Genomic DNA, 11,953 nt, shown 5'->3' on the forward strand with positions numbered 1-11,953 from the left:
TCTGTAATTACTGCTAACTAAACATATTAATTATTTATACAATTCATACGAACCAAACACAATACTAATTTATAACTATTAATCTTTAAGGTTATTTATCTCATTGGTAATCTTATATTTTTTGTAATAAAATATTATTGAAACCAAATGCACCCGAACTTGTTTTTCTTTTAACTTTCGATGGATTATTGCAACATGAACTTGGTTTTCCACACTTGTTTTCTCTGTGAAAAATTATATAAATGGAACTATTTGGAGACTTGAATTAAAAAGTAGCACTTTTGAAAAGTGTCTTAAGAAATAACACAATTCTAATTCATACAATATTTTCGAATGAAATTGCCCCCATTTACAAGTAAAACTTATACTTTTTACCCATCTTCTTCAACCCTAACCTACTCTTCACTCCATTGCCAAAAATCAAACTTTTAACCCTAAACCAATATCTACCTTCTATTTGTGCCAAAATCAAGTGAAATTTAAGTAGAAATGTTGGTTTTGGATTTAGGGTTTGGGGTGGGATTTTAGGGTCAAGAATGTGAGATATGTCGAACTGTTGCTAAGAAGGGTGTGAAAATGGTCGAATCAAGGGGTTTCAACTGAATTTAGCCAAAAAATGCAGACTCTACTAGAGAAGACGAAGTTGATTTTTGGCTAAATAACTTAGATTCGACCAAGATAAGTTCTTTCCAAATGGTCGAATCGACTAAATGGCATGGTTTCGACCACTTTATTAGTATCCAAAAAAAAAAAAAAAAGGCTAAGTGTAGCCCAATCAGGCCAACTGCCCCCAACATGTGGGTTTCACCTAAAACTCATCTTCAACCTCCCTAATTTTCCATTCGAATCCTCTAAAATTGACCAAAACCCATACCTAGATTACCCTTAAACCACCCATTTTCAAAATATCAACCTTAATCAACTATAACAACAACAAATCATTTCAGAAATGATTTATTTAACATGTTTGCTAGACGTATGTGCAACATACTCAAAAATTTTAGATTTCAAACAACTTTCAAATAACAAAACAATATATCAAGAAAGATGTTAAAAAGGTTCTCCTCAAGATCACAAATTCAAGTCTTTACTTGAGATTTTAGGGTGGAAGCACATGTTTTAAATTAATGGTTAGGGATTTATCATTAGGGGCAATTTTGTTCACCAATTTTGTGTTAAATGGAAATGTGCTATTTCTTGAGACACTTTCCAAAAAATGCTAGTTCTCAACTCCCTCCTCTTAACCCATTTAATATAATTTCTCTGTCTCTGTTTAAAAAAAAAAAAAGTTGTATTATTTTTAAGTTTGTTTAATAATACTCGGTACGATTACAAGAGATAAAATCTAGTAGTGGTAAAATACTTAAAAAGATAAATGAAAATATTAATACTAAAAATTTTTATTTAATAGAATTTCCATTCAGTATGTTTAGGAATTTTCTAAAAGCATTCTTAAATTTTAAAAATTTAAATTATTGTAGCAATAATTTTTTGAATTTAAATATGAATTATTTATCTTGAATATAGTAGCTAGGGCTAATTGTCATGGGCCTATAGTTTCAACATAGCATAATAGCCTGTGTGGCACCCCAACATCACACATTAGTGGGGGTCAAGTCTACTCATCATTCCATTCATTAGCTCAAGCTTAACTGGTTTCATCTTGCCATGGACTAATTAAGGGAATGGCTCCAACTCTTGACCAATTTCTACAGGGATGACTTAGTCCATTCTTCATAGTCAACTTTAAAGAACAACTCCTATTAGCTCTTGCATTCCCCTTATAGGAGCACACCATGTAAATTTTTTATGTAATCACTCAACCCGTATGCTCACCATAACCGCTGGTCTTGTCGAGACTGCTCACTATCAAGTCGTGACATTTCCCACACCCATTTCTATGCAAGCCCTCAGTATATCATTCTTGCAAACTCCCTCAAGTATATCATTCTTGCAAACTCCCTCATGTATATCATTCTTGTAAAAGCCTACCACACACAATCGTCAAAGTTTACGGCTTGTGGCACAACCTAGTGGCTTAAAGGGACGCCAACTTGCTTTAAGCACGACTCCGTTGTCATATTGATCTGTGATGACAACCCAGAAGCTTTAGACTTTTGCCTATGGTAATTGAGTATTGCTCAATGACACATGAGATCTTTTACTTAAATGGTATGTTGCTTTCGGTGCTCATTGTTGCATTTCTAACATACATCTCACACATGCATCTTTGACTTGCATGTTGCATGCTCTTAGTATTTAATGTTGCACTCCCTCATGGGAAACGTTATACTCCTTGCAAGGTTGAACGTGCGTTGTAGCGACCCTTACGTGTTGCAAGTGCAAGAGAGACCTCTTCGGCTAAGATCGTTAAGAAGGGGGCAAAATTGTGCTAATGCCTTCTATCGTGCTCTGATACCATTTGTCATGGGCTTAGAGTTTAAACACAACGAAACAGCCTATGCGACACCCTAACATTAGATTTTATTAGGGTTAAGCTTGCGCAACATGCCATTCATCAACTCAAGGTTAATCGGTTTCGTCCTGTCATGAACTCATTAGGGGAATGACTCCAACTCCTAATTAGTTTGTGCAAGGATGACCTAGTCTCTTATTCATAGTCTGAAAAACAATTCTTATCGGCCTATACACTCCCCTTTTTGGAGCACTCCTTATGTGAATGCTTTGACGGATAGCATTTTGAGCCGCATGAATTCGAATCTAGATTTACGTGCAAAATTTGGGTGGTAAAAAACCTAGAAATCTGGGGAACAAATATGGGCATGGGTGAGGTATTTTACGCTTAGGTAAGATGCAGGTCGAATGCAGTTTAAGTACCACCTGACTCGTTTCAATTTATTAAAAAAAAATGTTAATATATAAATTAAAATTATGAAACCCTATCCAATGTTTTTAGATTCTAAGACAATAGTCAAACACTTTTAGTCTCCAAATAACCCTAAGTCATCACTCTGTTCTCATCCAAACTTTTGTCTTCATTTTGGCTAGTACAAGTCATGTCGTCACTCCACTTAACACTTTCTTTGGTTCTCAGCACTCAACAATGCACTTTAATTAAGCATTTGTAAGTCATAAAATTGCAATCTTAAACTATTTTTGTATGGTTTTGTTAATCTGTTGGTTGATTTTTTTTATTTTTTTTTTTTGGCGAATAACATGTTTCCACCCAAAGTTTGCTCTACCAACAATTTACTACCCTAAAAGTTTCAAAACGACAATTACCTACCTTCCGTTAATATTTGTTAGTAAATTTTTTTATGTGAGATTGATAATCACTGTAAAGACAAAAATACCCTTCTCTATTTGAATCCAAATCCCAGGAATCGATTTCGGCACCTGAACATCCACCAGCTCCAAACCCGCCACCAGAACCATTAAATACAGCCATCACCACTGCCACAAACCACCACAAATTTTGAACACTTCCAACCCAAATCAATAATTTATTAAACAATTTAATCACACATCACAAAATACATATTATCAATCAATCATCAAAGAATAAAAACTGAGAAGAAAAAAATTTCAAATTTTGGTGCTGAGCGCGTGCAGAAGGCTCTTACAGACCTTTTTATGAACACTTGGTGGGAATTTTGAAAAACATGGGGGAAAAGGATTGTCGGTGACAGAAATCGGCCGGAAACAAAACCACAATAGACTACCAACAAGCCCAACTCCAAACAAACAAGCAATTACCTCCAATCAACTCCTCAAAAACTCCAATCAAAACAACCCCAACTTCAAAGTTGCACAAACCCAAGAGGGAGTCGTCAGCAAAAATGATAGACAAGCTCAAGCCAAATTGATGGGGGTTATGAAGAGGAGAATCTGATGAGTCGTTTGGTATTGATAGATTGCATTTTGGTGGTCAGAGATGGGCAAGTTGGTTGGGGAGTTTTATGCACAAGTGGTGGGTAGCCCAAAAACAATTGGTGGACGGCAAACGGGGAGTGGTGAAAGCCGATTGAATGGTGTGTTTACAAGAGAGGGTGAAGGGGGTTCTATTGGTGGAAGGGTGAATTTTCAATGTGTCAATCGACAGGAAACATACCTGAAAGATGGGTATTCGCGAGAAAAAAGGTGAGATGAAGAAGATGAAGATGAGAGGGGGGAGATGAGAAGAAGACGGGAATATAGGGGTAAAGTGACATATTACCCTTGACGGTTTTTGAATTTACCATTTTATCCTTTTTCAGTTAAACTTAACAGATAGATATTAACGAAAAGTGGGTAATTGTTTTTTTGAAACTTTTTGGGTAGTAAATTTTTGTTAGGGCAAACTTCGGGTGGGAACATGTCATTCAACCGTTTTTTTTTTTTTTTTTGCTAACTTTTTTTTGTTGATTTTGGTCCATTATTTTTATTTTGTTCTTGGATTATTTTGATTCAATCAATGCTTAATAATGGACTAATGTACTTTCTAGCTAGACCAATGTGTGTATTTGCTCTTATACATGTTTTCCTTAATTTACTCTAGACAGCTTCAACTCTTATGACACATTCTTTTCTACCGTTGTGTGGAATACATGAGTAGAATATAACACTATCAAATTGTGAGTGCGTTGTAAGAGAAAATTGGTGAGAAGGGTTTGTTAGTATAGTAATACTCATTCAACAAACATATTTAAGGGCTATAAACGAAAATGGAAAAGCAACTTTAAAAAAAATTAGTCTTGAGAACTTTGATAGGAATATAGATTGGTAGTATGATTATTATGCATGAATTGCCACTTTCTTTTGTTGAGTATGAAACCTTTAACGATTTAATGAATTATTGTGAACCATTGGTCGGTTCAATGAGCAGAAACACATTGAAGAAGGAAGATTTTAAATTGTTTGGACTTGAAAAAAGTAAGACAATTTCATCATTAGAGAATTGTGGGAGTAGGGTTGCTATGATTGACTTGATGTTGTCTAGACTACTGGCGGGGACCTTGATGTGTTAAATGGGAAATTATTTAACGAGTTGTGTTTCTCACATATTGAATTTGATTGTGAAGAATGGAATTGATGTAATTGGGTGCGAAATTGAGAAGATAAGAGATAATGTGAGCTATTGGACAACACCACCTGAAAGGATTTTTTTTTTTTTTGAATGAGGTAGTGTAAGCACAATTAAAATGTTTACCTACACACTCAAAATGAGAGTTGATTGAGGAAACGGTTTAGGGTCAGTATACTGTAACTTAAATATTTTTACACTCATGAGCCATTCATCATTGATGACTCAACTGTCTAATCTATTATACTGTAACTTAAATGTTCGCCTAGGACTAAATTTGAACAAAAAACAATGCCATTTGTCAATACACTTGAAAAAAAGTACACGACATCGTTTTGTCATTCTCCTCTTTATTGACCAAAATCAAACAGCTTCGTTTGTTAATAAATTTTGCTTAAACCTTGAGGGAATCTAAGAACGTTTAAATTCTTAAGCCTTGTTTGTGTGACATTTAAAGATGAAGAGTTGTGGAATATTGATTTGAGGAAGGGAAGAAACGCAATAAGGCAAGTTGAAGTTTTTTGTGTTTTAGACCTTTTTCTTTTCTCTTTTTCCTTTAGGGTTTTACTAGTGAGAGTTCTAGGTAAATTTTTGTCCATTTTTGTTTTAATTGAGAACGTTGCAACTTACTGTAAAGTAAAGGAGCAAAAATCTTTATGAAAAATAACAGTTCTTGATCTTTTGTAGGATGACAAATAAACTTAGTGGGGCTAGATACACGGAACTACCTAGTTTGCCACGGTCGAGGAATTACCCAGATTTTTGGGTTTTAAGCTTGAGGCCGGAGACTCGTATATAAACCCTGGTCAGGGTCAGATTGGGAAAGGGGAGAGCCAAAACCTCGATCCCTGAATATGTACATACACTTCAATCAATAATAAGATGTTATTAGCAAGCCCATATAAATTAGATATTGGTAGGTCCATCACAATTATAGAATTTTTAAGCAAAATGATGATGGAAAGGCTCAAACCCTAGTGGTTTAAGAATACAAACGAAACTCATACTAGTGAGCTGCTTCGATATTAATGATATCCTTATAAAAAAAATAAATATATATTAATTAAAGTATTATTACAATAAAACTTAAAACCCCAACTCATCTTCTTTTATTCACTTTGTACATTCATGTTCATAATTGTTTTCGGGTTTTTAACCTTTACAACATAACCACGCCACATTATTTTCCCTTCTAAACGTTTCTAAATATATTTACCCCTCCTCAACTTGAAAGTTTTTTAATATAGTACCCAAATTTTCTCCAATTTTATTTATAAGCATGAATCCTTATTTCAATTTTGAGTCTTTAATTTTTTGAGCTTACTTTAAAGTTTTAAGGAGCATTTATGTTTGAAGTTTGTTATTTTGACTCTGAGTTAATGAAGTTTTATTTCAATAACTTAATTTGATATTAATGCATGAATTCAAATAATTTATTTATTACTATTTTATTATTTCTTAGCTTGTCTATTTTATGACAATATGAGGGAGAAATAACATACGTTTGGGAGAAATATTTATATAAGATTCTTGAAAAATAAGAGAATATTAAATGTATATTTGATTGTAAAAAACACATATTTAGGGGGAGTAATAGCTTTAAAGTAAAAAAGTCGACAGTCACTATTATTGAATGATGTAGCATTTTACTGTTTGATTAAGTATTGTGTTTGCAAGAAAAGACTTGGAAAATATTATTTGATTGGTAATATGTTAAATTGTTAACTTGTGATGTTTTGTCACAAAATATTCATAGGGGAAATTGTTAGTTAGAGGATATTATAAGTCTGGATGACTTATATGCAAGTGATTATTGAAGTATAGTGATTCAAGAAGACTTGTATGCAAGAGGTGATTCAAACTATGAGTCAAGAGGCTTGTGAGCATAATAATTATTTACATAGTGGTAGAAATTGTAGTGATAATGTTGTATTGGCTTATTTTGTGAACCAAAACATGAGTTCGTCGTGTAGCGCATATCCATGTATCAAATAAGTAAGAACATGAACATGTTTGAGCAGTGAGAATATGGACATAATGGATAAATTTTGAACATAAGCATCACTTGAAAATGAATGTTAGTAAAGAGGTGAAATAAGCAGAACAAGATGGAGTTCAAGAACAATATATGAGTACTAATAAAAAGTGGAACATGTTAGTTATCATGTATTGTATTTGAAGAAGTACTTCATACTAATTAGGGTGAGTTACTTTGGTGAAGAAAAGAAGAAGAAATATTATAATGTGAGAAATATTGTTGAGTACTATGTCTGTTATATGTCAATAATAATTCGGTTAATAATTAGAGGATTACTAGGTCAAACTTTCAGGGCCTCAAAGTATTAGGGAGGTGTGTGCAAGCTGACTGAGACACCCTCGGTGATTAAAAAAAAAAAAAAAAAAACCTCGGTGATTAAAAAAAAGAAAAAAAAAAATTGAAGAAGACACTGAATGAAGATCAAATTTAGAATAAACCAAAAAGTTTTGAGGTTAGTAACTTAAGTTAAATTTTGAAATCTGAGTGATAGGTGGAAAGGGTTTAGAACATTTTGTAGGACAAATGAATTTTAGAGTTTAGTTTATTTACAGAATAGTGTGAAGATCTTAAAAAGTTGAAGTTTAAAACTGAGAGGAGTTATAATTTGCTTAGGTAAGTTAAAGACTATTTGCTTAATCATTTATGTTAAGAGAGTTTTGAACTAAGTGAGGAAAAAGTAAAGAAATGAAATTTGAGAGTTGGAGAATTCACATTATCGAAATGGATTCTCTAAGAAATTGCAAAAGCAAATTCGTAATAGCGAAAATGGGTTCATTGTACAAAACTAAGTTTTTAAGCATGTACACAATAGCAAGTTAGAGTTCGTTGTTACGAGATGTGTATATGTGATTTTCCTTTTAGATATGAAGAAAGGATAAAGAAAAAAAAGTCAAGTAGTATAAGGAACGATTCGAAGAGATAGTTAGGGAGCTATCGCATATTAGTTATGAGTGTTTTAGAACACTATATAAGGAGCTTTTGTTACGTGTTTTCAAATTGTGGCCAAGGTTAATCTGACAGTGAAAACAGTAAAATATACATATTGAGTGAGAGAGTTGTGATGAGTTGGGTTAGTTTGAGCGTGAGAAATATTTCACCACGACAACGTAAAAACCCCACATTTAACGATGGACAAATGTGATGATATTTGCAATGCACATGTAAACGCTTTGATGGGTTAGGCAGTTAAACAACAATGACTTTTCTAAGATCATTCTGTCTTGACACCAACTATTTGGTATGATAATCAAGGGGACACTACAGTTGGAAGCTTGCATGCCTAATCTTCAGGGTCACAAAACATCTCACAAGCTTATTAGATCAAGATAATTGCATAAATATAATAGATACCTCTTTTGTGACTTGAACAGACCGCCTAGATATAGCTAGTCACAGCGATTAAAGGGTTTGCCGTTTGACCACAAAGGGAGAGGTGGTTATTTGGTTTTATGCATAGTATTAAAGACTTTTTCTATTGTACTTAATATTCACATTTTATGAATAAATAAAAAATAATAATTTTTAGAACCCAAAAAAAAAAAAAAAAAAAAATGCTAACTGATCATTATATATTACATGTGTGATTATTATCTATTTTATTTTATTTATGAAGTTTTGATTTAAGTATATACAATAATAAACCAAATGTTAACTTGTTGTGGGGGTCAAAAATCACCTATTCACATTTTATGAATAAATAAAAAATAATAGTTTTTAGAACTAAAAAAAAAAAAAAGAAACATGTCAAATGATCATTATATATTACATGTGTGATTATTATCTATTTTATTTTATTTATGAAGTTTTGATTTAAGTATATACAATAATAAAACAAATGTTAACTTGTTGTGGAGGTCAAAAATCACCTGGGGTTCAGTCAGGCCCAGATAGGCATTTTCTACTACAACGGCCCAAGGATACAATTCAAATCTGGTTGGGCCAGTGTCAGATTTCATGATTTTGGGCTAAAACCTGTGGCCCAAATCCAGCCTTCCTCTCGAACGGGCGTTATCGACAGCCCACTTAAGATCAGGCCTCCAGGACAAGGTAAGTAGGATTCTTCCTATTTGATTCAATCCTAATTTGTTCAAGATTTCATATCTTGGATGAATTAGGATTCCTACTGCTATTGAAGGTGAGTGAATCATGATTTTCCTATTCACTAGACCTCTTCCTTTATGGATTCAGAATCCTTTTGGGATACGAAGATCCCACGACTACTATATAAATAGGGGTCACCCCACTATTTAGGCATTCAACATTACATCTTCTAACCCTTTAGTTCTGATTCTTGAAAGTTATACATTGTCACCGTGGTTTTAGTTCCCTACTAAGCTACTGGTAACCTTTTCTTTCATTTACCTTCACTAAAAAGCCTTTATTATCCTTGTTGACTTGAGCGTATGAGTGGTTATGGCAAACACCACCCTGATGTTTTCCGTTCGCTTCACGTTAGTTCCTTTGTGTATACAAGTGCAGCAGATTGTCAGTGGCCTCAACCTCATAGAATTTGTCCTTTTTTCTATAACTGTAGATTTTAGTGTCTACAGTTTGACGCCTAACATAGTGCCTCTGGTAATCAACACTCCTTTGACTTTCTACTCCACAAGGGAATCAATCATGACTGAGATGATAAACAAGGCTCCCACGAACCTCTTAGCAAATATCGAGGCTTTAACGACCATGATGCAACAAAGGTCGGATAAGGTGGCAGTATTAGAGGCCGAGAAAGCCAACATCCGGGCTGAAAACCAGACTTTACGAGAGTAGGTAACTCAGTTTTATTCATTTGACTTGACTCATGATCAGGTGCTCGGGAATCGCTTTCGCGTCCCGATAAGTTCCATGCAAAACTTGTCAACCCTTGACCCTAGAAGATCAAATAGAGATTTGCAATCCTCCCATATCTAGTCGTCCTTAACAGATGGCTCAACCTTAAACACAACCCCCGTAACTGATCCATCCTTACAAACATCTCTCTTAGTTGACCCACCATTCACACTTGAACCCATTGTTCAGACAATCCCAAACCAAAAATTTCAGACATCAGCCACTATTAGTTACGACACCCTACCAACCTTGACTGATAACTTGTATTCGTGAACCTTAATAGGCTAGGCTCTCCTCTATGGGTCAAGCGGACAACATTACGCCCAACAAACTCATCCTGGTATAACTCATCCTTGTAGCTTTAGTCATCCCCAAAATACACTCTTGGTCATTCATGCTGGTCGAAATAGTTGTTCAGTCATATTGGGGCCCGACTCAACCTAAATGAGCGACTAAGTACCCCAATTCCCAACCAAACCATTATGGAGCAAACCTGCAATCCACACATTATGATGCGACTCACCTTGGAGCACCAAGTGGGTCACAAGTATACAACCAAAGCGTTAATGCACAACTATTATCTACAGGCACCCCTCTCGAGCAAATATTGGCCAAAAAGTTGGCCGATATGGAGGCCATGATTAGATGCATACTAGGAGTGCCCACCCCAACCAAAAAAAACGTGCCTTACAACTACGCAGATTTACCATTTATGGATTCAATAACCTTAGCTGAAATGCCATGTAAATTCATTATACCCAACATGAAGCCATATGATGTGACAACTGACCCAGATGATCACATAGCTTCATATAAGCAATGGATGTCCGTTGCCTCCATACCAAGGGATCTCAGGGAAGCCTGCATGTGCAAGAGCTTCGGTTCCAGCCTCTTAGGATCAGCTTTACAGTGGTACACTAATCTCCCCAACAACACCATAAGCTCTTTTGCTCAACTGACCGACACCTTTATCGAGCAATTTGCCAGCAACAAGAAACTAGAGAAGCTATCAGCCGATTTATATCGAGTGTACCATAAAAGGGACGAACCCCTACGAGAGTATGTTAGCCACTTCAACAAGGAGAAAATCTCTATCCCTTCCTGCTTGATGGAGAGTTGTAAAAAGACCTTACCAAGCTTGGCAAAACTCAATGGAGGATGCATTGGCCTGAGCAGTAATCCAAATCAGGTAGGAAAAAGGATGAAGCCAACCGGATGCGACATAATTGTTATGATGATCGCAACCAAAGACGTAAAGACATGCGTCCAGAAGCTCACTTTTATGAACCATATTATCCCACTCAGTCTCGTGGCCCTAACCATCACAATAGAAAAATGTATGACAGACAACCTGCCTGCCCAAATAGACACCCATCCAGCTCCACCTCCACCTCCACCTCCACCTCGTTCAAAGTTCCAGATTACATCCTCAACATTGACCCAGCTAATGGCAATTATGAAAGATATAGGGCAGACTGTCAAATATCCAACTAAGTTAGACCTAGACGTCGAGAGAGACACCTTCAAATGGTCTGAGTTCGACCATGATCACGGACACAACACTGCTGATTACATCGGTTTGAGACTGGATGTCGTAGCACTGCTAAAAAGTGGGCACCTGAGAGATATACCGACTAACAAGGGGAAGTACACCCTGAACCAAAGAAGCAATAATGGCGGTCCCCCCTCCCAAAGATCCAAAACCTAAGGGATTCTGTAATATCATATCCGAGGGCTTAGTAATTAGTGGGGTAAGTTATTCATCAGCAAAGAGACATGCTTAAGCCAACCACCACCAGGAAGTCTGTTCAACACATCTACCCATGCAGACATCCTCAAAATAGATCATCCAATTTGAAGACGATGACCCTATCACCCTAACTGCAATACACCATGATACCTTAGTGATTAACCTGCAGATCGCCAATATTCTCGTTAGGAGAATTTTGGAAGACAGAGGATCCTCAACCAACATACTTTTTTTGGAAGCAGTGAAGATGATAGGGTTAGACGAAACTGACATAAACAGGCACCCAACCATCCTAGTTGGGTTCAACTCAGAG

General features: G+C 35.5%; 1 protein-coding gene across 1 annotated transcript; it reads left to right on the forward strand.

The window, feature by feature from the left end:
• The first annotated feature begins 10,653 nt into the window (after positions 1-10,653).
• LOC116115048 lies at positions 10,654-11,598 on the forward strand. The gene has a single exon (XM_031401181.1). The coding sequence runs from the start codon at positions 10,654-10,656 to the stop codon at positions 11,596-11,598; it is 945 nt and encodes a 314-aa protein (XP_031257041.1).
• Positions 11,599-11,953: the final 355 nt, after the last annotated feature.

The sequence above is a fragment of the Pistacia vera genome, unplaced genomic scaffold, assembly GCF_008641045.1.
Source record: "Pistacia vera cultivar Batoury unplaced genomic scaffold, PisVer_v2 Contig73, whole genome shotgun sequence".
NCBI classification, from domain to species: Eukaryota; Viridiplantae; Streptophyta; class Magnoliopsida; order Sapindales; family Anacardiaceae; genus Pistacia; species Pistacia vera.

Excerpts from the sequence above, each read along its gene's own strand:
- LOC116115048 (XM_031401181.1), top strand. The coding sequence starts at position 10,654 with ATGAAGCCATATGATGTGACAACTGACCCAGATGATCACATAGCTTCA.